Consider the following 27,944-nt stretch of genomic DNA (forward strand, 5'->3'; position numbering starts at 1 on the left):
CAACAAGCCAGTAGACATAGTCTCAACTTGATGACAACATGGAAGCGAGACATTTCCAATAAAGTCGACATCAAATATTGTTGTTGAAAAATATCTCATCGTGGATTGATACCCAAGATGGCTTGCAAAGCTCTACGAGTTTTCCAAAGAACCCTTGTAAGTTTGAGAGCTGTCAAATTTAGTGACATAAGCTTTTTTCAAATCTTTATGGTCGTGTTAATATAATTGAACACTGTAAGATTGAAAAACCATTGTGTATCAGCAGCGCGCAGATTATGATGTTATGCAATGTTTCTTGTTTAACTTCATTAAATTTCAGATACCTCCACACAGAAATTTATCTAATAGCAATTACTACTATGAAAAAGACTGAAGTACATTATAAAACGATAGAATATTATTCACAGGGAAAGTCTTTCCAATAACAATACTGCATTAGGTACTAACTAATATTTTGAGAAATGCCATATTATTTCAGTTGTATTTATGTATGTATAATAATCTTTAATGTGAATTACCAACTAAGTTTGAAAACTTGTTTTCAGTTTCATTTTATTTTAAAAATTCAACTAAATGCAAAAGTCCTTTTCTAAACAGCCCTTTTAGAATTACGAAAGTTAACAACAGCTTTTCAACTTTAAACAAATAAGATTGCAGCAGAATTAGAAATTTTTTTAGAACAGTACTTACATACAAGTTGAAATAATAGCTTCTGACAACCTTCTAACTTCTAACAATCTTATTGCCCTCATTTACTGCATTTATTTTACAGAATGTATCTCATAGACTTCCAAATGTAACTAGAAATTTCAAAACTTCTTCAAAATGTCTCCAACCCATGGTACCTATTGTCATTGAACAGTCTGTGAGTGTCTTTAATTTCATTTTTGTTCAAATTGAAAAAAAATGTTTATTATTGTAAATTTATCTTGATTTTATTAAATTTATTCCTGTAACCACAATTTTGTTGATCATATGGAAGACAGAAAGGAACTTGAGGAGAATGGAGTAGTACTGCTACTTGGATAGTGCACACAAAGGACTATTAATTGTTTTCTAGGACTTAGCAATGCTAGGATAGTCAATATTTACAATAATACTCTCGTTCATTGTATAGTTCCTATATTTTGTTAAACTATTTTAGAAGTGTTTCATCATCTCTTTACACACTTTTTTGTAAACACTTGGCTCCAGTTTCAGCCTGGTGTTTCTTCATTTTTCTGCAAAATTTTGACCCCACATGTGTCTTATATTTTTTTATTTTAAAATGAATATTCATGGTAATGAGCCGATTTGATTATATTAAATCTATCTAAAAACAGCTTTGAAAAAAGCAAATAATTTGAAGCATACAAATGCTTTTTGTCTGACACTCTTCAGTGTATAAAACGTCAGGACATAGATTGAAAACTCTATGCTAGGAAATATATTTATCCAGTTGTGGATCGAAATAGCCAATCAGAAATATGAGCACATGGCTGTTGATGTTGATCAATCAGTGCCGCTTGCCTATTGAAAATTTTACCAATAGAGTCCTAAGGTGAAAACAAACTCCTTTTGTCTACACAGTAGCGGTTTTTTTGTGCTTGGTGTATTTAATACTATGGACTATGGCTTTGAGAAAAGCAAATATTTAGTAAACTAAAGCTTTTCGTCTGACACTCTTCAGAGTTTGAAACGTCAGAACATAGACTGAAAACTCTATGGTAGGAAATATATACACCCAGTTGTGGATCGAAATAGGCCAATCATAAATGCAAACACATGACTGTTGAGGTTACAAAATCAGTGCAAGTTGCCTATTTAAAATGTTACCAATGGAGTCCTAAGGTGAAAACGAACTCCTTTTGTCTACACAAAAGGTGGTTTTTCCATGTTTATGTAGAAGACAAAAAACTTTAGTGTGCCTCAAAATGTTTTTTTTGCACCAAAAGATTATTTGTAAATTTATTTTTTTTTGTTTCAATGCTATTTTGCTTACTGCTTTCTGTTGTTCTGTTGCTATTCTTTTATTTTCAACTTTTGCTGGTATTTTATTTCTTGATTAGAGATCAGATATGGTATTTTTTCAATGAATCTTATTTTCCTAATAGGGAAGATCTGAAAGAGCATATGATATATACTCAAGACTTCTAAAAGAAAGAATAGTTTGTGTAATGGGGCCGGTAAGCTTCATACATACTTCTTGCATTTTATGTGTTTGTAAGCTGGCTCTTCTTGCTTTCAGAAAGCTTTGTCTTTGTCTATTAACAGTTAAAAGTATCATGTTTAATTTTTGACCTCAAAATCTTTGCTATTCTTTTAAATTTCATATTTGATTTTCAAGATGAAGAAATATGTTCCAATGAAGAAAAGACAACTAAAATATTGTCCCAAAAAAGCCATTTGGCACAGACTGTGTAATCTACATTAGTTGATATTTTGAAAAAAAACTAATGGATAAAAAGAGTTGCTTTTACAATTATGAGCTTTTTTGACTGTTTGTTCTATTTATCATGTGCAATTATGAACCATTCATTTGGCGTTTGCTCTTATCCTTCACCTTATCTTTATCCTACATAATAATGCGAATTAGAATCTGAATTCTGCAAGTATCTTATCCAAATAGTTGCTCCATGCATGCTTCTTGATTCCTTTGCTTTGTATACTATCGTTGCAGTTTTAGCCAATTCTTAATGTGCAGTTTTTTGTTTTTTTAGATAGATGATACGTTTTCAGGGCTTATTGTTGCACAGTTGCTATTCCTGCAATCTGAAAGTAGCAAAAAACCTATACACATGTATATTAATAGTCCAGGTAATGGTTCCTTGATACTGAAAGATCTAAGCCCAAAATACAATTATTATTTTTGTCGTGGTGACCTGTTTGTGTTCATGGGCTTTGTCTTGGTGTGCAACAAAATATCTTGTTTGCCATTAAAATTAGAAAAAGTTTCCTGATTTTGAAAACATTTTGTCATCAAATACTTGTCAAAGTTGTAAATCTGTATATTGTTAATGTTGATTTAGGTCTGAATTTTAAATGGCAAGTGTGTAGCTAGTAGAAATTCAGTCAACTGCATTTTTGTCACCACCTGCTTTTTTAAAATTTATTTAATGTGAAATTAATTATATTTCCAGTCCTCTTTACCCTGGTGCATGAAAGTTTCTTTGAACTCCCATTTAATGTGTTATGCATTCAAACAGGGCTAAAAAATACCATATGAACAAAAGATAAAAGCTAAAAACAAAAGAACAATTCTGAGAAAAAATTGATTGTCCAACAGAATGATATTTGTTATCTTTAAGCACACTATTTAAAACATTGAGTTTATAAGCCCCTTTTCTAGCATTGATGTGCATGTCAATAAGAGTAGTGCTTTTTGTTTATTTTTAAATTAATATCATACTTTAGAATATCTGGAAGTCTCTGTTAATAAGAGAAATCTGGATAGAATAGGTGATTATAAACATGAAAGAAAAAATGTTTCTCTCTATTAATTTTTCAGTACTGCAGCTTTTGTTGCATTGCTTATAAACAATTCTCGTCCTGCTTTTGATTGAGTGCAACAATGAATCTTTAGACTTGTCTTTTGTTTATTTCTTTTTATTCCAAGTCTCATTTCTTTTTTCTATTATTTTTCTTGAAGGTGGATCAGTCACAGCTGGGTTAGCTATTTATGACACAATGCAGGTAATAAAAGTTTGACTGAGAAGTTTTTATTGAAGTAAGTAAGAAGTCCTGGTTGAAGTAAGAAGTAAGATCCAATAATGGAAAGTTAGTGATTAATCTTCTGAACACAGCCTGCGAGACAGATCTAAAGATAAACCTAGCTTCTTTTGAAATTGAATCCCTCCAGGCCAATTTTATTGACAGGGTTGCAATAGCTATACTGCTCTTTAGGGAGGGGGGTCTCCAGGTTCCATTTGCCAACAAAGTAGTTGAGTCATCCTTAATTTGCAGAGCAGTTTGAAAACTTGCCGACCAAGCACCCCTAGATGTAAAAAGCAATTTTTTGGCAATAGAATTTTTTATTCAAGTAGGATTGGTAGAATGAAAGATTATTTCAAGTTTGCAAATATCAGGGTTGGTAGATAGCATTATTGCATATTCTCTATAAGTTTAGTATGAACAGAAAATAAAGTGACATTCTAAGATTGTTTGGTATTTCAAGCATAAAAATTTTAGCTTTGGTATTTCGTTATTCCTCAACTAAAGTTTACTTCTTAGATAATATTTTCATAATTTAGTTTTTTTAGATTTTCAAAGCAATTCCTAGTATCCAATGTGTTGGAATACCCCCATACCCCAAGGGCCACCTCAACCCATTGTTCTTTTGATAAACAGGCTCCAATTCTCGAGATACCCTTAGCTATCCTGCCAACCAAGCTATATGTGTCTTGCTGTTGACATGACAACGTTTATGTTTTCTACAGTATATGGAAGCCCCTGTTGCTACCTGGTGCATCGGACAAGCTTGCAGTATGGGTTCCTTGCTTCTAGCCAGTGGATCACCTGGTCTTAGAAATGCACTTCCACATTCTCGAATCATGCTTCACCAACCACATGGTGGTGCTCAGGTATATCTAAGAATATGCATTGATATTTATCATTGTTTAATTTTAAACTCTTCTTTTCAGTAGTTTAACTGTTCTTTTAACCGGAATATCACAGTCAGATTGCTGAGTTACTCATATATGATACAAATAGTTGTACTAAGTATGAACTTTCAGTAATTTATGCTTCACGTAACCGAAATGATTATTCCATTTGGTCTCTTAGGCAGACTTGATTCAACCAGGCATTGCCCACTGTTTGTGTTATTTTAAAAACAGTTTCAAAGTTTCCTGAATCAAATTTCGTTGCTACTCTGATACTTTGTAAATGTCCACAAATAGACGCGAAAGAAAGTATTGAAAGCCATGCCTTACAGAAGTCTGCATTAATCTTACTCCTAATGTTTTTATTCTTTTATGTCTTCATAACAATCCATCTCCACAAGGCCTACCGATTTGCCCCTTTTGGTCAAACAAAGTTTCTTGTTTCGCCTTAAAGTAAATCTAATTTATCTATTTTTGTACGCGTTTTACCCATGCTATAAAGCGTATATTTTTCTTCTAGGGCCAAGCCACGGATATCGCTATTCAAGCTCAGGAAATAATGAAGCTAAAAGCTATGATAAATAAAATATATTCAAAGCATACATTAAAAGATGTAAAAGAAATAGGTAAGTTGTCTCTCTTTTCATTTTTATCTAAACCCTTTTAGTTTTTGTATTTGTTACTACCTAGCTTCTGAAGATTAACTTTAGGACACTGAAAAGAGTTGCTTATCGAGTAGTGCTCTAAGTCTTCCTCTTCATGTGACCACATCTCGTGATTCCTACATTCGTACATCTGGAACTTCAGAGATCTAGCAACTCTCCAAGCTCTTAACGCGCAGAAGTTACAACGCTGGAATCAGTGCGTAAGCCTGTTCGCTCGGATAACAGTTTTGTTTACAATCGGGCCATCATCTCATGTCACTAAACATTACAAAATTAGCACCCGCTGACAAACCTATGGACGCAAACAGATGAAAGTAGACAGTACGAAAACCGCCGACACCACAAAAAGTCAGCTAAGACCGCCTTCGCCCCACATAAGGACTCGTCAGCACAGCTAAATGAAGTGATGACCTAAAACTGATCTAGGCCTAACAAGAGTTGTGATACACGTGTAACCATTTCACAGAAAAATCAAAGTTAAATACTAAGAATCTTAGAAAAACATCAACTGACCTAAGGCTACTAAGGAAAAACTCCGATAATGGACAGAAATGCTTCTCGTTTAAGATCTTGGTATGGCTTCTCAGCTGAGTGCAAACAGGCATCTTCCTTGAGTCACTTCAAAAATTTCTTGCGCAATTGTAAATATGCGTAATTGTAAGTTGTATATTGTAAATTTGGCCTTTCATTGTGGATATTTCTTTTAAAAAATTAGATTCAGATTAAAAAATAGGTTTTATTTTACTTTGTAAATATTGAATCGAAATTAGGGTACTTTGTTTTTTATAAAAGTTTCTGTAAGTATTTAAGTGGAGGGCCCCTTGAAAATCAGCATTGCTGGTGGGCTACCCTCCTTAAACATTTGAAATGAAATGAAGAAAAAAGGATTGCTTAGGTGTTGGCGTTGTGAATTAAACTTTGAAGGAAGGATCTGGATCAGTGAATCTCAAAGCTGTGGATTATTCTCCTTGCTTTAAACCAAGAATCATTGTTTAATTCAACAATAAACTAAATAAATTATTTTTTCCGTTTGCATGGAAATATATCTTAAAGATCATTAACAATCAAAGCTTTAAATCGAGATTATGTTTGTCGAATATAAGTTGTAAAATTCATATATAAAATAATAAAATTTAAAGTTTGAAAAAATAGCTGGTTCCTGATTCAAATAACAATTAAGAAATACCTCAGTATTGACTAGACTTATATGTGCCAAATCTTCGAATTCAATTTACCTTAATGCAATATTTTTTTATTTTTGTTTTCAATTTGAATCTTGGAAAGCCAAAAATTATAAAGAAACCAAATATTTTGTAAAAACTGTAATTTTGTTTTCGATATGCCTATGTATTGGTTCATATATAAAATTTTATGATCGCATTAAGTATAAAACTCTGAATTGCAACTAAAGAGTGTTTCTGAAGTAATGAAGGTCTGAAGAAAACTCATGTTTACCGGTCTTTCATAAAGTTCTCGAGAGCTTTACATGCGTTTGGTGTATAGAACAGAACAGTTCTAAGTTGCTACATCCTCAATGCGATCACCAGGCAACCTTTTCACGCTAAGTACGTTAAAAGGGTGTTTCTATGGCTCTACCTAAACACCATTGACCACTTTACGACAGATCGATAAACAGTAATTTCCTTTATACGTCACGTTATAATATTTCTGTCTGCGTACTTTTTAGCAGCCAATACTTTATGGTATTGTTTATGCTTTTCTTTTAACAGATTTGCATTCATTTAACTAATTTTTAATTTTGCAGAGGAGACATTAGAAAGAGATAAATTTATGTCGCCTCAAGAAGCTAAAGATTTCGGAGTAATCGATCATGTTGTGACACGATCTACGGAAGGCCTAGGAGAACCAATAATTTGAAATTATCTTTATTGTTACTAACCAATTTGATAGTTTCTTGTTTCAACTTGGCAATTATATAGCATGTGTAAATTTTTAATAGAAATTGAAATGTAGACATGAAGTTTTATTTATACTGCATTGCAGTTTGGTTTTCTATCAACAATTCCGGTTTTTTCCTGGTTGTTCCTTCAATATACACTTGTTTTTATACGAAAGATATAAATCAACTATTATGCTGTCCTAATTAACCCCTTTTGACGTCAATTTTGGTTCCTCAAACGATTTATCACCCCGCTGGACGTCAATTTTGGTTCCTGTCTTGCCAAAAAGGATCAAAAGGAAGTTTTTAGTATAGGAAGTGCGGGATAGGAACATTTTCTGCACACTTATAAATAGATCGCCAAAGCTCTTGAATATCAAATAAGCAGAAACAGTTCAAAAAACAGTGGTAGCCGGAGAGGAATCAAAATGATCAGATTTATGTTAATAGTCGCTGTCACGGTGGTGGTGTTCGAAGAAAGCAAAGTTGAAGGGCAAGGATATTTTAAAAACTATGAATTTCCCTGGAAGAAAAGACTCACGACTTTTAGGTCACGTTTGCATCTACCGCAGTATCAGTTTGGTTCAAACCACTATAATAGAAATCAAGGCTTCAGGTACCACCAGCCAAACCTGAATTTTCCAAGCGTTCCTTCATCAAGACGTATGTTTACTTTTTATTTGTACTATCACTTTATATATTGTATGTTGTGTTTTACGCCCACTCTAATCGCTTGTAAGTTTTCGAAATGCTGCTCCTATATGTGACATTGTGACGTTAAGAGAGATAACTGTCATGAAAATTTGAGTTCTTAAGGCTGCCGAGTAGCTTGATTCGTCTGTTGTTGATGCTCTTAAAATCACATTGCTTGCGAATTAATGAAGCAGAATTTTTAAAATTGAATACTCTGAGGAATTTGCTGCCTTTAGTCTACTTTATACCTTTTGATTATGTATATGTATGGATTGGTTTTCTTATTTCCAAAGGCCATTCCTTCACTGGTGGGTTCGGCTATAGTAAAAGCCAAGGCCTAAATTGGAATCTTGGTGTAAAACTGAACTTAGGTAGAAAGCGACGATCTGCAGAGGACGAAAATCCACAAAAATCAGGAAAAATTCCAACAGTTCCTCCAGTTGACGGTGAAAGGAAAGTTAAGGTTGAGGAGCAAAGTGGTATTTCCAATCAAGAAAAACTCATTCTCAACAACCAAGAAACCTGTGACAAATGTTTAGAAATTCAGCCATTGAAAGTCGACGATAAAATTGCAGAAAACAAAACATTGGAGGATAATGACTTTGTCATGGTTGTCAAGCATATCGATACAAACCTCTCTGTGTTCAAACTGTTGTCGATCATGAAGTTTGAAGTTGTTGATGTCTTGAAAAGTCCCATTGAAAAAGTCAGTAAGGGCAGCCAATTTACAATCAGAGCCGAAATGGCAGACTGTCCCTGCCTTTCTATCCTTGACCCAGGGTACTATGTTGTCACAGGCGTCATTGACGAAAAAGGCAGACTTACTCTTTCAAATGTTCTTATGGAGTTTGAGGAGAATAAATGAACATATAACGTTCTTCTGTTTTCTTTGTAAAGTGCACTAGAACTTATTTTAGATTTGAGCCGATGTACATTTTTATGCAACATTGATAAAAGTCATTCTTCTGTTTTGTGTCTCTCCAAGACGATCATAGAAATCTAATTTAGTTCAAACGGTAAATGCAACATAAGAAAAGATCAATAAGTTTGTATTGATCCTCTTTCTCTGGAAACGTTGTCCTTGCTCGTTTTCATAAGATACGGTGCGCGAGGCCTTGTTCTTAAGTTCCTCATTTTTGAGCCTCGTAATAAAATCGTAGTACCAAAAATGCCTTAATACTTCTTTATATAGCACAGATGCAAGAAGACATTGAAATTCTGTTTAGCAATAAACCTTAGCTAGAAGGCAAAGCCAAAAGACCAATGAGACGAAACTTCTTTGATAAATGTAAAAGTACAATTTCAACCAAGAAGTAACATGCCTTTCTTATTCTCGATTGCTTTCACTGGTAAAATATTCAAGATTGGAAAGTGCGCCGGACATTTTGTCAGTAGTATAAGATCCTTAAATGTGTTTTTATCTTATATTGTGGTTCCTGATAAAAAGCCTCTAATCCATTATGAATTGTGCTCTGTGAGTGACTCCTAGAAATTCTTCTGTTTCCTCTTTCAAACCACCTCACTGTAGTTGGCTTCGTTTGCTAAAATTTTTACAACACGATTTACGAACTTGGCAATAAAAGCAATGCATTGATAAAAACTTTATATATTCTCAAAATATATGCTATAACCATTCTTGCAGTTCAGTGATGGTCTATATAATGGAAACATTCCATTTTCAATTCAATTAAAGCTACCATTGCAAATCTCACTATTACAAGGTAATTTGCAATTGGCTAGCCTGATTTTAAAAGAAAAAACTAAAACAGTCGTAACTTAAAAGGGAAAACTGAGAAAAAACATAGTAGCAATAATGATTATAGTAATAATAATGCTGCAATCTCTTTTCATTCATTGTGTTTTTGAATTGGGTCATTGGGTTACAGATGGAATTCTCTTGATTCCATCTGTAATTTTCCTGTATTTTTCAACCTTTCTGCTCCGAAAAACAGCGCAAGCTTAATACAGCTTAATAAATTATAATTTATAGCTTAATTAAGCATTTTCTTCCAATGTTCTGAATCAAACTAGCAAACTTTTTCGATTAGGTCCAAATTTATGAAAAAAATAGCAATGCTTACAGACTTTGGAAGTTATAGAAAGGAAGCTAATTTTTGGCACTTCTAATCACTTTTGCAACACCCTCTGGTATATCTAGCTTAGAACATGAACGTGATAACCAAATGTAAACTTCATGCATTTGTTAAACCACTTGGTGAGGCATAAATGAGAAAACCAAAAATCAGTGGTTACATTCCAGACTCGTCTTAGAGTGATTGAGCCTACCAGTGGAAACAATTTCAGAGAATGCAAAGAATAGAGTCAATACGAACTGATAAAAATGTACATTAACACAAATCATAACTAAATAATTACAGCAATCATGACTATTCATAATGTCCTCAAAATTGAATGAATCAGCCATGAAATCTTTGCCATAACATTAAGGTGGCTTCAAATCAGGATTGGTGATGTCCTTGTCTGGAACTGCTGGCAAAACATGTGGCTCGTTGTTGGTAATTTCATTCTCTTCTACGTGATCAGCCCAGTTTGCAATTCTTGGCAGCTCACAATCTTCCAGGTCTGCCAACTCCCCATCAGCAGAGGCTAGGCCATTAATCTCAGTTTCCTCGTTGGCAGCATCGGGAGGCAATTGTTGTTTGGGCATTTGATTGTCACAGGAATTGATGCTTCCATTAGCTATATCAACAGAACCTGTCGAATTCAATTTGGCAGCTTTTACTTCTTTGTCACAGGCTCCTTCATTTGATGCACCAGTGTCACTAGCACTACCCTGTACATCATGACCACATACCATATCTGTCCCTGCAGCAGCATTCCTTGAAACATCAAGGACACTGGTACCTTCTGGTGCAACTTTTGTGCCATTACCAGTCCCTGACTCTGCGTTGGCAGCATTATCGTTGGCTACAACATCACCATCATCAGGATGGCCATTCTCTGCACCAACTTCAGGGATCAATGCACTGCTGACTGCGTTACCATTGGATAAACTGCATTCTGCATCCCAGTCTTCTGCAGGAATCCTGAATTCCCCCACAAACAGAAGAGGGTCCTTCTTGGTACATATAGGATCAAAATCTCCAAACTGCAAGAGACACTCTGGTCCATGACAGCATGGTGGTTCTAGTTCATGAGCATCGTTCAACGGCAATATGACACTAGAGCTTGCAAAAGGGACATCAGAGGATAGGCTTTCACTTTTAGAGCATTGTACAGCCGCAGGTGCACCATCTTTGTCTCTTCTCTTGGCCTTGCGGTTTCTGCGGGACATTCTCTCTTGACGAGCAGTACCACGTCTTTCAAAATCCGTCGAACGAAGGCGTACATCTTTATTACACTCTTCACCCTTCGGTTCTGCGGTGATATCTGGTAGATCTTCACCATTCTTCGCAATCTCCAAACTATCTGGCATGGCCAATTGTCCTCGGTCACATACTGGTTCCACAGACATAACCTTTTCATTATCAAGCAGGCCCTTCTCTTGGCTTTCAGGTGTTGGCAAAATCTCTGCTTGTTTTGATGGCAACTGGTGGAGTTCCAATCTACGGACACTTCTTCGTAGATACTCTCTTCTCTCCAGCTTTCTTTTATAGGCTAACTGGAGATATCTCACTCCTTTATTGGCAGAGGGGGATACACCTTGGCATGGGGTTTCCTCCTTTTCTTCACGAATCATCTTTTGCATCAGGGCTTTCTCTTTTCTCCGCAGACGTATCTGGGCGCGTATCTTTAGCAGAAGAAGTGACTCGACAAGAGATTCCTTCGATGGAAAAACCTTTCTTAGGTATGGAACTTCCAATTTGGTCTGCCTGGCTTCCAAATAGAATATGTCTCCAAGCACCTCTTTCAGTTCCAGCACCAGTTTTCTTTTCATGCTTTGCTGCAACTCAAAATCTAAAAAAACGAAAAATAAATCTAACTTAAAACGAGCAATCTTTCATAAATCAACAAAAATTCATGATATTGGAGTAATTACTCATTTCTATCCTTGCTCCAAGCATCATCTTACTTAAAGCATTTTATTTAAAATCTGGTAAACAATAGTTGAAGGTAGAGAGGATTTTCACCTTGGGCTGGCATCTTGCTCTCGGCTTGCACCTCCCGGGCTTGAGACACTTTGGCTTTTGTCACTTCCATTAGAACCTGTTTCTGGCCATCTTCAGGAGCATTAGCAGCTTCCATTTTGTGACTCTCTCCCATTAGTGCATCACTGCCATCCGTAGACAGTTCCACACTTGGCTCTTGACTTTGGTTACAGGCATCATTGCTACATATCCACTCTTCACTGCTTGACTTCGAAGACAAATCATCACTAGCAACGGCAGTGTCCTTCTCCTCTCTCAACCTCTGGCTGGCAACCTGCTTTTCAGCCCCTGAAGAGCGTCTTGCAGCAAATTCTCTTAGCTTCTTGTCTTCCAATAAAATGAGCTCGAGCTTACTCACGCTTGCTATCAACCGCTCTCTTCTATGTTCCATCTCACGCAGGTATGCTTCGAAGCTTTCCATGGTGAAGGAGCTGATCAAAGGTTCTAGATTTCCCATCAACTCGGTGTCATCGCAACGCATTTTCATCTCTTCATTGCGAATATTCTCCCAAACAGCTTCATCACTTTTCTTGGCAATAGCCTGCTCCAGCTTCCTGACATCAACCATAGATTCCAAAAGCAGCTTTTCAGTGCCAGATCCATTGGCACGCAGAGGTGCTTCTAAAGACTCGAGAGTCGATTCCAGCCATTTGATATCACCCAAAACGTGCTGGAATTTCTGCATTATCCCCTGCAGATCGTCAAGTTTGGATACTGAATCTAAGATCGGAAAATGTTCTTGTTAGGTCATTGTTTTTTGACGATGATCAAGAATTTAATTTACCATCGACGGAAACAGCATAACCTCAAAACTCGACCGGTCATTTGAGAGAATTCTGAGTCAATCCTTCATACAACAATTTTTCTATCAGACATAACTTTTTTTCATTTACATACGAAGACAAAGAAATAGTTCACCGTTCAATAATTGTCGAAGACTTTAAGCCTGTGAAAATACTTGTATGAAACGATACCAATTAAATAAAGCGATATTTAAGCGAAATAAAGCGAGATTGAAAAAAATAAACTTACCACAAAAGCGAACAGACTTCTTTCTTCGAATGTCTTTCTGGCTGGAGAAACTTAAAGAAGAAGAAGATGGCAGGCGTCTGCCTTCTTCGGCTTCAATGCTCCGCATAGGAACTAGTTCCTCTTCGCGACTTGAGCGCCTCATGGCGTCAATTACACTAGAGATAATTTTTCTAGCGCGAAATTGAAAAAATACTAGATATGCTCTAGTGGGCACGAACGATTTTCCGAAAAAACTCACGAATACACCTCTCTGTAATCGAACAAGAAACGAATTTGAGGAGATTTGCTATGTATGCAATCAAATACCAGACGAATGATTTATCTGACGTCATAATTGCAATACGCAAGATCAATTAAAGCTGCTTCGCAGCAACGGATTGGGAGGTTATGACACATGGTCCAAATCGATTATGCAGCAAGGCACTAGAGAAAAAAGCAAGATTTAGATACACGCTGCTCCAAAATGCTCACAGGACAGTTCTAAAATTGATCTAAGGTTTTAAGAAGTAACTTAAAGCCATACTGCTATAAGCTCATACTACCTATAGGAAATTGATCGTTTTATGACAGATTGGTAAACAGAAATCTTCATTAAGATTAACATACAAATAGCTTATAACCACGAAGCATTGAGTCGAGAAAATACAGCCCCAATCTATGGAACTACTTAAAAAAACCCCAGCAATATAATTTAGGCAGTTCGCTGTTACAGTTCGTATCGTGTTTCTTGAATTTTCTGGAAATTCAATATATTAAATGCAAAATTTCATGGCAGGCGTCAACAGAACTCTCATTCAGAGATACACTAAATTAATGTATTAATAATAATAAACATAGACAGTACATGCAAAATTTATCAGAGTAATGATTGAAATGAACAAAATGTTTCAAAAGAAAACTTCTGGAATGTGCTATCTATTGAGAGTGTAGTGTAGAAGTAAATGTAGGGTTACTGTATGCAGGAGAGGTGCCATCCTAAAAAATAAGGAAGGCAGCTGTGCTGAAGGAAACTTATAGAACCACATCCAAGACAAAACCGATGGTCGTACCAAATATTTTTGCATTTAGGGTTCAAGATTGTTTGCAGGAGATAATAGGCTAAACATTTCAGGAGGCAAAAAACAGCCAAATACATAGAGATAAAAAACAAGCCCCTACCTTCTTTGCCCATTTCAGTTGTTCTAAAAACATTTTCTAAAGTTTCAGAGAGCTTTTTAACCGAAATTTGCAGGTCTTGAAAGCAGAGCTCCTTCTGTAGCTGGAGGTAGACTAGGAATGGAAAAAGTTCATATCTTTCCTCTTCCTTCTGAAGATTCAAAGCCATCTGCAAAAGAATTATTAAAACTGATGAAATAAAATAAACATGGTTTATATCTTATCAATATGTTTATATCTGCATTTTAAAGCAAACTGACCAGCCTTGAATAGAGGAGGAAAATTTACCCCTTGTAATATACTTGACTGCTGCTAATTAAGCCCCCCTCTTTGAATAAGCCCCCCCTCCTGAAAAAAGACTCCACCCCAAAATGTATTTTTGCAAAATAGTCCCCCCCCCAGGGTGCAATGAGCCCCTGCCAAGGACTTATGAAAGCATTTTAACCATCAGTGAGCATGATGGATCTATAAGATGAGCATTAATTGCCTGGGTTCATGATGCGTAAGTGGTTTAAGATAACGTTGCTACACATCGATATAATACAGAACAAATAGAGTCTGCAAAGATGCAGCAGTTATGGACTTGCTTAAATGTTAACAAACAATTCAACTATGAATTTTTAATACAAATTTAGTGTCTGAAAGGATAAAATGGAACTTTTAACAGAACAAAAAAGTATTAATGGTAATTGAAAAACTATAATAAAACATTCTTGTTGATAGTTAAAAAATTAAAGAATTTATATATTTAGTGAAATAATATGAAAATTTAACATTATTTTCTGGAATGGCTGTTCTCTCAAATTATCTTCAGTCAATAATGGTCATATGCAGATTCTGCAACAAATGTTTTCATATAAATCAAGTGTTTTTGTAGCAGGTGTTGAAAATCAATTTTTTCAAAGCATAACAACTTTTAAAGGTTTAGCTGACATGATTTAACATTTCTAAAAATAAAATAGTATGAATAGTGACAGACAGATCATGATGAGAGTGAAACTAATATCCCCCATGGTTTTGCATTGCAAATATGGAAAAGGGGGCTATTGCAGTTTCGCACCTCTCAGCGTGTGGTTCCATACATAAGGATAGGGTTTGGGTAAGGATCAATGTCCAAGAAGTGCAAAACTACATTAGCGCCTGGAAAAGTTCATAAATATTCACAGGCATTTTATTGCTGGTGCCCAGGGGAGATTCAAGTCTGGTATGCAATACTCTTGCTACATTGGTCTCCCATTCTCCCTTAGAAAGTTAATTATTCAGTTCAAGGCATTTATAGAATTAATTCTATTTACAATTCTACAATAAATTAATTGTTTAAAAACCAAGCCGCATTTTTAATGAAAGACGAGAAACATTTATGTGAAACTATGAGAATTTTTGGTATCTAGATGTCTGTCCCCACAATTTTAGCGAGGATATTTGTTGAAATCGCCTTAATACCTAAACTCCTGCAGCCAAGAAAAACTTATTCGATAGAAAATTGAATACCTATCAATAAACTGCCTGAAGCTTCCTCTGCAATAGGCCAGGCCCCTTGGCTTTCATCATCTTCTTCTTCGTCATCACTGTCTTCCCAGCCGTCATCTTCTGCAAAATTACTCGTCGAAGGAGATGGGGCGAGGTCAAATTCATCAACGGAGCCGTACTTTGTTCCAAGAACTTTGAATGGTTATGCAAAATTTTGGGTACTGTCTTGAGGTCCTGTTTGTACCTGGGACTCATTCGATCTAACAAGAGTTGACGTGGATTGTGACGGCAAAAACAAAAGGAACGAGTATGCATAGTATGTAAGTCTTCAAGGTCTTGCACATCAGTCCTTACTCCCGTGCAGAGAAAAGCTACATTTTAAATAAAGAGCGTTCTGATCTTGGCATGTTTACAGGATAATAGCAAACTGTCACAGCATTCTTATTAGAATTTTCCCGCGAACTTCATTACCTCGCTTTGGTGCAGTGCAAGAAAATCAAACAGAGTCAGAGATTTACATTTGAGAAAATACGAAATAAGTAACACATAATTTGACACATGCATAAAACGACAACGACATAACAAGCAGTAATTGGAGACATATCAAACTGGTTTTTAAAACAATTTTCAACAAAAGGGTACTTGCTAGTGGGGAATCATGGGCCAACTAGTGGGGAGATTTAAGGGCCTGGTAGGGAAATTTCTCACTAGTTTGTATGTTAAAAGATCGCTGAATTTGATGGCAATGTGAAGAGATGGTTGGGCCGCGAATCGATACTGCTGCTTGTTGTGCAGAATTTGTAGATTCCGCCCCATGAAGCCATTCTGAAAGAGATATTTTTCCTTTTTCTAGCAGTCGTTTGTCTATCACTGATCATTGACAGCCATGTGAAAATGTCGCTGAAATTGTTATTGTTGCTGAGTTCGTTATCGATCTTCTTATATTTTGCTCAATTTCAGTACATCCTTCGAAATTTTTTACTCAATTGAAAGTTTAATCTGGTTGGTGAAAAAAAATTATATTTTTCGCTGATTTATCGTCTCGAAACACCCTGATTTCAGAGATGCCATCCTAAGCATTTAGGAACAGGGGCTGTGCTAAAGCCAACACTTACAAGCCACAGCTAAAACCACAACCAAAGTCACATCCTAAATACTTCTATTCATGCTAAAGATTCTCTGCTGTGTTATGAAATCATTCAAACTATTCACCAAATCAAAAAGACTGATAGGAAGTTGCTAATTTATGAAAATCAGTAGCAAAATACAGGGTAAGTTCCCATTGCAAAGTAATGAATTCGTTAAACCAAACATATAAGGGTTTGTTTGATGGGAGGGGACTGAGCCTAAGATCTTTCTGAATTTTAACAAGGGGGCTGAGCCCTTGTTAGTTATTTATATATTGTTAAATCGTCAAGCTCCCCTGAGCCCCGGAGCTCCCCTGAGCCCCCTCCACGACACCACTGCCTTATTTGAAAGAATATATGTTCAAAATTTTCAAAACATAGATTTCTTTTCAGGGAAATCCTAGAAGCTTGGGGCAGTGAAGCCTAGTTTTGGACAGGGACGTCCCCCATAATTCTGCAAACATGATGGAAACTATACCCACATTTTCAGAGAAAAGGTACCCCTATGTAATGGCACGTTCCCTTACTTCAAAGCCTATTAAGGTACCCCTCCCAAAGCCCTAAACGATCGTGAGGGTAATGAATTTCTTATTTGCAGCCATAGAGCACTGATTATAACTGCAACATAACATTCATCATAGACATGTGTGCTGCCCTTGCATTTATTCATAACAGGTCTTAAAGAACTATTATTTTGTCCTTTCAAGTATGGTCGATAAGGAAAACAAATGATGATTTGATAACTGAAATATCTTGGTATCTTAAAAAACTTGCTCTATAATATAAAGTTTTCATCAATGCATGGCTTTTTTTGCCTTTTATTGCCTAGTTCTCAATTTCTGTAGCAAAAATTTTAGGAAATGAAGCCAACTACAGTGAGGTGGTTTGAATGAGGAAACGGAAGAAATTCTAGGAGTCACCCACAGATCATATTTCATAATGGATTAGAGGCTTTTTATCAGGAACCACAATATAAGATAAAAACACATTTAAGGATCTTATACTATTATTGACAAAATCCCCGAGGAACTTTCCAATTTTGAATAATTTACCAGTGCAAGCAATCGTGAATAAAAAAGGCATGTTACTTCTTGATTTACATTGTACTTTTACATTTATCAAAGAAGTTTCGTCTCATTGGTGTTTTGGCTTCCCCTTCTAGCTAAGGTTTATTGCAAAACAGAATTTCAATGTCTTCTTGCATCTGTGCAATTTCATAGCACTAAATATGCAGTTAAAGAAGTATTAAGGCATTTTTGGCACTACCATTTTATTACGAGGCTCAAAAATGAGGAACTTAAGAACAAGGCCTTGAGCAACCTATCTTATAAAAACGAGCAAGGACAATGTTTCCAGAAAAAGAGGATCAATACAAACGTATTCATTTTTTCTTATGTAGAATTGCATTTACCTTTTGAACTAAATTAGATTTCTATGATCGTCTTGGAGAGATAAAAAACAGAAAAATGACTTCTGTCAATGTTGCATAAAAAAGTACATCGGCCTAAATCTAAAATAAGTTCTAGTGCATTGTACAAAGAAAACAGAAGAACGTTATATGTTCATTTATTCTCCTCAAACTCCATAAGAACATTTGAAAGAGTGAGTCTGCCTTCTTCGTCCATGACGCCTGTGACAACAAAGTACCCTGGGTCAAGGATAGAAAGGCAGGGACAGTCTGCTATTTCGGCTCTGATTGTAAATTGGCTGCCCTTACTGACTTTCTCGATAGGAATTTTCAAGACATCAACGACTTCAAACTTCATGATCGACAACAGTTTGAACACAGAGAGGTTTGTATCGATATGCTTGACAACCATGACAAAGTCATTATCCTCCAATGTTCTGTTTTCTGCAATTTTATCGTCAACTTTCAATGGCTGTATTTCTAAACATCTGTCGCAGGTTTCTTGGTTATTGAGAATGAGTTTTTCTTGATTGGAAATACCACTTTGCTCCTCAACCTTAACTTTCCTTTCACCACCAACTGGAGGCAATATTGGAACATTTGCTTTTGGTTGCTGTGATAAGATTTGTCCTGCTTTCACTGCATCATCGTTCTCTGCAGATCGCCGTTTCCTGCCTAGGTCCAGTTTTAAACCGACACTCCAACTAAGGCCATCGTTTCGGTTATAGCCGAAATCAGCAGTGAAAGAATGGCCTTCGGGGATTAAAAAAAACAACATATATAAATGATGTTAAAATCCCAAAAAAGATTAGAGGTTGCATCTAGTATGACCTATCTTTATCTTTAAAGTGGTTGACAGGCAATGTATCCTCAAAGCCCTGAAAAGAATGGGCACTATTCGAAATTGTGCAAGGGATAAGAGAATTAACAATTGAATTATCAAATGTTGTGCACCCTACGTCAAGACTTCTGCAGGTAAAGCATATCTAGACTTTTTAAGGACATGGGGCAACGACTGAAAGATCAAGGCAGAATTGTTGGGGGGAGGGGGGGGCTGATCCCTCCAAGAATCAAGTAAAATTTCTGTGCACCTGTGCAGCTCCATGAGATGTGAATTCTATCTTCGAGCCATCGCCCTAATCACATGTACGTAAGATGCACTTTCTCATTGGTTAAGACAAATGGATAGAACAATGGCCATACACAATAGGTCTCCTCTACGACATCACACAAGAAAATTGGTAATCACATGTATGGTATTGCTGTTCCTCATGTCTATAGCTGTAAATAACCAAATGTATGATCTGTCAGCGAACAATGAGATACTTGGAATCAGTAAGAATATACTTCGCTCCTTTGTCGCTTTGGAAATTAAAGCATTTGAAAACAATACAATCTAAATATTGTATTTTATTTTAACAGAAATGTTTTTAAAGGCAGTCAGAAACTAAATTGCAATATCGAATACAAGTAATGAGGATGAAAAACGGTATTTATTGGCAACAAGATAAGGACTGTCAAAGACACATTTACTAGATATAACGTTATAACAAAACACAGAAAACAGTAGTAGAAATGAAATGAAACATTACGTTTTGATGAACGAAATCTTGGAAAATTGAGGCTAGGTTGGAAACCGTTTTGCCCTTCAACTTTGCTTTCTTCGAACACCATCACCGTGACAGCGAGTATTAACAGAACTCTGATCATCTCAATTCCCCTCCGGTTACCTCTCTCTAGAGCTGTTTCTCCTTTTTTGAGATTCAAGAGCTTTGCCCATCGATTTATATGAGTGCAGACAAATTTTCCTTTCCGTCACTTCCTATACAAAAGTCACCCTTTTAATCTTTCTGCTAGGACAAAAACCAAAATTGACGTCAAAAGAGGATACATCGGTTCGAGAAACCGAAATTGACGTAAAAGGGTTATAAATCGGTCAAGATAGTAGTTGAAAAATGTCTTCCATGTTTTTCTCGATTCCATCTGTAATTTTCCTGTATTTTTCAACCTTTTTGCTCCGAAAAACAGCGCAAGCTTAATACAGCTTAATAAATTATAATTTATAGCTTAATTAAGCGTTTTCTTCCAATGTTCTCAATCAAACTAGCAAACTTTTTCGATTAGGTCCAAATTTATGAAAAATAGCAATGCTTACAGACTTTGGAAGTTATAGAAAGGAAGCTAATTTTTGGCACTTCTAATCCCTTTTGCAACACCCTCTGGTATATCTAGCTTAGATCATGAACGTGATAACCAAATGTAAACTTCATGCATTTGTTAAACCACTTGGTGAGGCATAAATGAGAAAACAAAAAATCAGTGGTTACATTCCAGACTCGACTTAGAGTGATTGAGCCTACCAGTGGAAACAATTTCAGAGAATGCAAAGAATAGAGTCAATTCGAACTGATAAAAATGTACATTAACACAAATCATAACTAAATAATTACAGCAATCATGACTATTCATAATGTCCTCAAAATTGAATGAATCAGCCATGAAATCTTTGCCATAACATTAAGGTGGCTTTAGATCAGGATTGGTGATATCCTTATCTGGAACTGCTGGCAAAACATGTGGCTCGTTGTTTGTGATTTCATTCTCTTCTACGTGATCAGCCCAGTTTGCAATTCTTGGCAGCTCACAATCTTCCAGGTCTGCCAACTCCGCATCAGCAGAGGCTAGGCCATTAATTTCAGTTTCCTCGTTGGCAGCATCGGGAGACAATTGTTGTTTGGGCATTTGATTGTCACAGGAATTGATGCTTCCATTAGCTATATCAACAGAACCTGTCGAATCCAATTTGGCAGCTTTTACTTCTTTGTCACAGGCTCCTTCATTTGATGCACCAGTGTCACTATCACTACCCTGTACATCATGGCCACATACCATATCTGTCCCTGCAGCAGCATTCCTTGAAACATCAAGGACACTGGTACCTTCTGGTGCAACTTTTGTGCCATTACCAGTCCCTGACTCTGCGTTGGCAGCACTTTCGTTGGCTACAACATCACCATCATCAGGATGGCCATTCTCTGCACCAACTTCAGGGATCAATGCACTGCTGACTGCGTTACCATTGGGTAAACTGCATTCTGCATCCCAGTCTTCTGCAGGAATCCTGAATTCCCCCACAAACAGAAGAGGGTCCTTCTTGGTACATATAGGATCAAAATCTCCAAACTGCAAGAGACACTCTGGTCCATGACAGCACGGTGGTTCCCGTTCATGAGCATCGTTCAACGGCAATATGACACTAGAGCTTGCAAAAGGGACATCAGAGGATAGGCTTTCACTTTTAGAGCATTGTACAGCCGCAGGTGCACCATCTTTGTCTCTTCTCTTGGCCTTGCGGTTTCTGCGGGACATTCTCTCTTGACGAGCAGTGCCACGTCTTTCAAAATCCGTTAAACGAAGGCGTACATCTTGATTACACTCTTCACCTTTCGGTACTGCGGAGATATCTAGTAGATCTTCACCACTCTTCGCAGTCTCCAAAGTATCTGGCATGGCCAATTGTCCTGGGTCACATACTGGTTCCACAGACATAGCCTTTTCATTATCAAGCAGGCCCTTCTCTTGGCATTCAGGTTTTGGCAAAATCTCTGCTTGTTTTGATGGCAACTGGTGTAGTTCCAATCTACGGACACTTCTTCGTAGATACTCTCTTCTCTCCAGCTTTCTTTTATAGGCTAACTGGAGATATCTCACTCCTTTATTGGCAGAGGGGGAAACATCTTGGCATAGGGTTTTCTCCTTTTCTTCACGAATCAACTTTTGCATTAGGGCTTTCTCTTTTCTCCGCAGACGTATCTGGGCGCGTATCTTTAGCAGAAGAAGTGACTCGACAAGTGATTCCTTCGATGGAAAAACCTTTCTTAGGTATGGAACTTCCAATTTGGTCTGCCTGGCTTCCAAATAGAATATGTCTCCAAGCACCTCTTTCAGTTCCAGCACCAGTTTTCTTTTCATGCTTTGCTGCAACTCAAAATCTAAAAAAAGAGAAACAAATATAACTTAAAACGAGCAATCTTTCATAAATCAACAAAAATTCATGATATTGGAGTAATTTCTCATTTCTATCCTTGCTCCAAGCATCATCTTACTTAAAGCATTTTATTTAAAATCTGGTAAACAATAGTTGAAGGTAGAGAGGATTTTCACCTTGGGCTGACATTTTGCTTTCGGCTTGCACCTTCCGGGCTTGAGACACTTTGGCTTTTGTCACTTCCATTAGAACCTGTTTCTGGCCATCTTCAGGAGCATTAGCAGCTTCCATTTTGTGACTCTCTCCCATAAGTGCATCACTGCCATCCATAGACAGTTCCACTCTTGGCTCTTGACTTTGGTTGGAGGCATCATTGCTACATATCCACTCTTCACTGCTTGACTTCGAAGACAAATCATCACCAGCAACAGCAGTGTCCTTCTCTTCTCTCAACCTCTGGCTGGGAAATTGCTTTTCAGCCCCTGAAGAGCGTCTTGCAGCAAATTCTCTTAGCTCCTTGTCTTCCAATAAAATGAGCTCGAGCTTACTCACGCTTGCTATCAACCGCTCTCTTCTATGTTCCATCTCACGCAGGTATGCTTCGAAGCTTTCCATGGTGAAGGAGCTGATCAAAGGTTTTAGATTTCCCATCAACTCGGTGTCATCGCAACGCATTGTCATCTCTTCATTGCGAATATTCTCCCAAACAGCTTCATTACTTTTCTTGGCAATAGCCTGCTCCAGCTTCCTGACATCAACCATAGATTCCAAAAGCAGCTTTTCAGTGCCAGATCCATTGGCACGCAGAGGTGCTTCTAAAGACTCGAGAGTCGATTCCAGCCATTTGATATCACCCAAAACGTGCTGGAATTTCTGCATTATCCCCTGCAGATCGTCAAGTTTGGATACTGAATCTAAGATCGGAAAATGTTCTTGTTGAATCATTGTTATTTGAAGATTATCAAGAATTTAATTAACTATCGACGGAAACAGCATAACCTCAAAACTCGACCGGTCATTTGGGAGAATTCTGAGTCAATCCTTCATACAACAATTTTTCTATCAGACATAACTTTTTTTCATTTACATACGAAGACAAAGAAATAGTTCACCGTTCAATAATTGTCGAAGACTTTAAGCCTGTGAAAATACTTGTATGAAACGATACCAATTAAATAAAGCGATATTTAAGCGAAATAAAGCGAGATTGAAAAAAATAAACTTACCACAAAAGCGAACAGACTTCTTTCTTCGAATGTCTTTCTGGCTGGAGAAACTTAAAGAAGAAGAAGATGGCAGGCGTCTGCCTTCTTCGGCTTCAATGCTCCGCATAGGAACTAGTTCCTCTTCGCGACTTGAGCGCCTCATGGCGTCAATTACACTAGAGATAATTTTTCTAGCGCGAAATTGAAAAAATACTAGATATGCTCTAGTGGGCACGAACGATTTTCCGAAAAAACTCACGAATACACCTCTCTGTAATCGAACAAGAAACGAATTTGAGGAGATTTGCTATGTATGCAATCAAATACCAGACGAATGATTTATCTGACGTCATAATTGCAATACGCAAGATCAATTAAAGCTGCTTCGCAGCAACGGATTGGGAGGTTATGACACATGGTCCAAATCGATTATGCAGCAAGGCACTAGAGAAAAAAGCAAGATTTAGATACACGCTGCTCTAAAATGCTCACAAGACAGTTCTAAAATTGATCTAAGGTTTTAAGAAGTAACTTAAAGCCATACTGCTAGAAGCTCTTACTACCTATATGAAATTGATCGTTTTATGACAGATTGATAAACAGAAATCTTCATACAAATAGCTTATAACCACGAACCATTGAGTCGAGAAAATACAGCCCCAATCTATAGAACTACTTAAAAAAACCCCAGCAATATAATGTAGGCAACTCTCATTCAGGGATACACTAAATTAATGTATTAATTTGAACAATAATAAACAAAGGCAGTACATGCAGAATTTTTCAGTGTAATCATTGAAATGAACAAAAAGTTTCAAAAGAAAACTTCTGGAATGTGCTGTCTATTGAGAGTGTAGTGTAGAAGTAAATGTAGGGTTACTGTATGCAGGAGAGGTGCCATCCTAAAAAATAAGGAAGGCAGCTGTGCTGAAGGAAACTTATAGAACCACATCCAAGACAAAACCGATGGTCGTACCAAATATTTTTGCATTTAGGGTTCAAGATTGTTTGCAGGAGATAATAGGCTAAACATTTCAGGAGGCAAAAAACAGCCAAATACATAGAGATAAAAAACAAGCCCCTACCTTCTTTGCCCATTTCAGTTGTTCTAAAAACATATTCTAAAGTTTCAGAGAGCTTTTTAACCGAAATTTGCAGGTCTTGAAAGCAGAGCTCCTTCTGTAGCTGGAGGTAGACTAGGAATGGAAAAAGTTCATATCTTTCCTCTTCCTTCTGAAGATTCAAAGCCATCTGCAAAAGAATTATTAAAACTGATGAAATAAAATAAACATGGTTTATATCTTATCAATATGTTTATATCTGAATTTTAAAGCAAACTGACCAGCCTTGAATAGAGGAGGAAAATTTACCCCTTGTAATATACTTGACTGCTGCTAATTAAGCCCCCCTCTTTGAATAAGCCCCCCCTCCTGAAAAAAGACTCCACCCCAAAATGTATTTTTGCAAAATAGTCCCCCCCCAGGGTGCAATGAGCCCCTGCCAAGGACTTATGAAAGCATTTTAACCATCAGTGAGCATGATGGATCTATAAGATGAGCATTAATTGCCTGGGTTCATGATGCGTAAGTGGTTTAAGATAACGTTGCTACAAATTGATATAATACAGAACAAATAGAGTCTGCAAAGATGCACCAGTTATGGACTTACTTAAATGTTTACAAAAAATTCAACAATGAATTTTTAATACAAATTTAGTGTCTGAAAGGATAAAATGGAACTTTTAACAGAACAAAAAAGTATTAATGGTAATTGAAAAACTATAATAAAACATTCTTGTTGATAGTTAAAAAATTGAAGAATTTATATATTTAGTGAAAAAATATGAAAATTTAACATTATTTTCTGGAATGGCTGTTCTCTCAAATTATCTTCAGTCAATAATGGTCATATCCAGATTCTGCAACAAATGTTTTCATATAAATCAAGTGTTTTTTCAAAGCATAACAACTTTTAAAGGTTTAGCTGAGATAATTTGACATTTCCAAAAATTAAATAGTATGAATAGTGACAGACAGATCATGATGAGAGTGAAACTAATATCCTCCATGGTTTTGCATTGCAAATATGGAAAAGTTCATAAATATTCACAGGCATTTTATTGCTGGTGCCCAGGAGAGATTCAAGTCTGGTATGCAATACTCTTGCTACATTGGTCTCCCATTCTCCCTTAGAAAGTTAATTATTCAGTTCATTATTAAGAAAATTGAATACCAATCAATAAACTGCCTGAAGCTTCCTCTGCAATAGGTCAGGCCCCTTGGCTTTCATTATCTTCTTCTTCGTCACCACTGTCTTCCCAGCCGTCATCTTCTTCAAAATTACTCTTCGAAGGAGATGGGGCGAGGTCAAATTCATCAACGGAGCCGTACTTTGTTCCAAGAACTTTGAATGATTGTCCAAAATTTTGGGCACTGTCTTGAGGTCCTGTTTGTACCTGGGACTCATTCGATCTAACAAGAGTTGACGTGGATTGTGACGGCAAAAACAAAAGGAACGAGTATGCATAGTATGTAAGTCTTCAAGGTCTTGCACATCAGTCCTTACTCCCGTGCAGAGAAAAGCTACATTTTAAATAAAGAGCGTTCTGATCTTGGCATGTTTACAGGATAATAGCAAACTGTCACAGCATTCTTATTAGAATTTTCCCGCGAACTTCATTACCTCGCTTTGGTGCAGTGCAAGAAAATCAAACAGAGTCAGAGATTTACATTTGAGAAAATACGAAATAAGTAACACATAATTTGACACATGCATAAAACGACAACGACATAACAAGCAGTAATTGGAGACATATCAAACTGGTTTTTAAAACAATTTTCAACAAAAGGGTACTTGCTAGTGGGGAATCATGGGCCAACTAGTGGGGAGATTTAAGGGCCTGGTAGGGAAATTTCTCACTAGTTTGTATGTTAAAAGATCGCTGAATTTGATGGCAATGTGAAGAGATGGTTGGGCCGCGAATCGATACTGCTGCTTGTTGTGCAGAATTTGTAGATTCCGCCCCATGAAGCCATTCTGAAAGAGATATTTTTCCTGTTTCTAGCAGTCGTTTGTCTATCACTGATCATTGACAGCCATGTGAAAATGTCGCTGAAATTGTTATTGTTGCTGAGTTCGTTATCGATCTTCTTATATTTTGCTCAATTTCAGTACATCCTTCGAAATTTTTTACTCAATTGAAAGTTTAATCTGGTTGGTGAAAAAAAATTATATTTTTCGCTGATTTATCGTCTCGAAACACCCTGATTTCAGAGATGCCATCCTAAGCATTTAGGAACAGGGGCTGTGCTAAAGCCAACACTTACAAGCCACAGCTAAAACCACAACCAAAGTCACATCCTAAATACTTCTATTCATGCTAAAGATTCTCTGCTGTGTTATGAAATCATTCAAACTATTCACCAAATCAAAAAGACTGATAGGAAGTTGCTAATTTATGAAAATCAGTAGCAAAATACAGGGTAAGTTCCCATTGCAAAGTAATGAATTCGTCAAACCAAACATATAAGGGTTTGTTTGATGGGAGGGGACTGAGCCTAAGATCTTTCTGAATTTTAACAAGGGGGCTGAGCACCGGAGCTCCCCTGAGCCCCCTCCACGACACCACTGCCTTATTTGAAAGAATCTATGTTCGAGATTTTCAAAACATAGATTTCTTTTCAGGGAAATCCTAGATGCTTGGGGCAGTGAAGCCTAGTTTTGGTCAGGGACGTGCCCCATAATTCCGCAAACATGGTGGAAACTATACCCATATTTTCAGAGAAAAGGTACCCCTATGTAATGGCACGTTCCCTTACTTCAAAGCCTATTAAGGTACCCCTCTCAAAGCCTAAACGATCGTGAGGGTAATGAATTTCTTATTTGCAGCTACAGAGCACTGATTATAACTGCAACATAACATTCATCATAGACAATGTGTGCTGCCCTTGCATTTATTCATAACAGGTCGTAAAGAACTATTATTTTGTCCTTTCAAGTATGGTCGACAAGGAAAACAAATGATGATTTGATAACTGAAATATCCTGGTATATTAAAAAACTTGCTCTTTAATATAAAATTTTCATCAATGCATGGCTTTTTTGCCTTTTTTGCCTAGTTCTCAATTTGTGTAGCAATAAGTTTAGGAAATGAAGCCAACTACAGTGATGTGGTTTGAAAGAGGAAACGGAAGAAATTCTAGGAGTCGCCCACAGATCACATTTCATAAAGGATTAGAGTCTTTCTCATAAGGAACCACAATATAAGATTGAGACATTTAAGGATCTTATACTATAATCGACAAAATGTCCGGGGAACTTTCCAATCTTGAATATTTTACCATTGAAAGCAATCGAGAATAAGAAAGGCATGTTACTTCTTGGTTGAAATTGTACTTTTACATTTATCAAAGAAGTTTCGTCTCATTGGTCTTTTGGCTTTGCCTTCTAGCTAAGGTTTATTGCTAAACAGAATTTCAATGTCTTCTTGCATCTGTGCTATATAAAGAAGTATTAAGGCATTTTTGGTACTACGATTTTATTACGAGGCTCAAAAATGAGGAACTTAAGAACAAGGCCTCGCGCACCGTATCTTATGAAAAAGAGCAAGGAC

The 27,944-nt window shown here is 36.7% G+C and overlaps 3 protein-coding genes across 4 annotated transcripts; 1 reads left to right on the plus strand and 2 right to left on the minus strand.

The window, feature by feature from the left end:
- Positions 1–3: 3 nt before the first annotated feature.
- LOC135694321 (uncharacterized) lies at positions 4–8,798 on the plus strand. 2 transcript variants are annotated; one of them, XM_065213005.2, is made up of 9 exons: positions 4–156; positions 773–865; positions 2,094–2,165; positions 2,700–2,796; positions 3,629–3,672; positions 4,416–4,559; positions 5,101–5,206; positions 7,011–7,808; positions 8,132–8,798. In XM_065213005.2, exons 1-8 carry the CDS (start codon positions 118–120, stop codon positions 7,121–7,123), a joined length of 708 nt encoding a protein of 235 aa, XP_065069077.2. In that variant the 5' UTR covers positions 4–117; the 3' UTR covers positions 7,124–7,808; positions 8,132–8,798. The 2 variants fall into 2 exon arrangements, with proteins under 2 accessions (XP_065069077.2, XP_065069075.2); XM_065213003.2 differs by lacking the exons at positions 4–156; positions 773–865; positions 2,094–2,165; ... (2 more) ...; positions 4,416–4,559; positions 5,101–5,206 and having other exon boundaries at positions 7,508–7,808.
- Positions 7,702–15,082, minus strand: LOC135694315 (uncharacterized). Its single transcript, XM_089109759.1, has 3 exons — positions 12,980–15,082; positions 11,930–12,667; positions 7,702–11,756 (listed from the first exon to the last, which is right to left on the minus strand). Exons 1-3 carry the CDS (start codon positions 13,119–13,121, stop codon positions 10,282–10,284), a joined length of 2,355 nt encoding a protein of 784 aa, XP_088965885.1. The 5' UTR covers positions 13,122–15,082; the 3' UTR covers positions 7,702–10,281.
- Positions 15,083–18,101: 3,019 nt separating this feature from the next.
- On the minus strand, positions 18,102–27,933 carry LOC135694314 (uncharacterized). Its single transcript, XM_089109758.1, has 5 exons — positions 25,565–27,933; positions 23,354–24,583; positions 22,304–23,041; positions 19,732–22,131; positions 18,102–18,892 (listed from the first exon to the last, which is right to left on the minus strand). The coding sequence occupies exons 2-4, from the start codon at positions 23,493–23,495 to the stop codon at positions 20,657–20,659; spliced, it is 2,355 nt and encodes a 784-aa protein (XP_088965884.1). The 5' UTR covers positions 23,496–24,583; positions 25,565–27,933; the 3' UTR covers positions 18,102–18,892; positions 19,732–20,656.
- Between the last annotated feature and the right edge of the window lie 11 nt (positions 27,934–27,944).

Source organism: Rhopilema esculentum, chromosome 8 (assembly GCF_057945365.1).
Source record: "Rhopilema esculentum isolate cy_ngs chromosome 8, ASM5794536v1, whole genome shotgun sequence".
Lineage (NCBI taxonomy): Eukaryota > Metazoa > Cnidaria > Scyphozoa > Rhizostomeae > Rhizostomatidae > Rhopilema > Rhopilema esculentum.

Bases quoted from the DNA above. Each gene is read 5' to 3' on its own strand.
- LOC135694321 (XM_065213003.2), top strand. From the start codon at position 7,574: ATGATCAGATTTATGTTAATAGTCGCTGTCACGGTGGTGGTGTTCGAA. The intron at 7,809-8,131 runs GTATGTTTACTT...TTATTTCCAAAG, and splicing joins AAGCGTTCCTTCATCAAGAC to GCCATTCCTTCACTGGTGGG.
- LOC135694315 (XM_089109759.1), bottom strand. From the start codon at position 13,121: ATGAGGCGCTCAAGTCGCGAAGAGGAACTAGTTCCTATGCGGAGCATT. The intron at 12,668-12,979 runs GTAAGTTTATTT...TTCCGATCTTAG, and splicing joins GAAGTCTGTTCGCTTTTGTG to ATTCAGTATCCAAACTTGAC. The intron at 11,757-11,929 runs GTGAAAATCCTC...TCGTTTTTTTAG, and splicing joins GAGCAAGATGCCAGCCCAAG to ATTTTGAGTTGCAGCAAAGC.
- LOC135694314 (XM_089109758.1), bottom strand. From the start codon at position 23,495: ATGAGGCGCTCAAGTCGCGAAGAGGAACTAGTTCCTATGCGGAGCATT. The intron at 23,042-23,353 runs GTAAGTTTATTT...TTCCGATCTTAG, and splicing joins GAAGTCTGTTCGCTTTTGTG to ATTCAGTATCCAAACTTGAC. The intron at 22,132-22,303 runs GTGAAAATCCTC...CTCTTTTTTTAG, and splicing joins AAGCAAAATGTCAGCCCAAG to ATTTTGAGTTGCAGCAAAGC.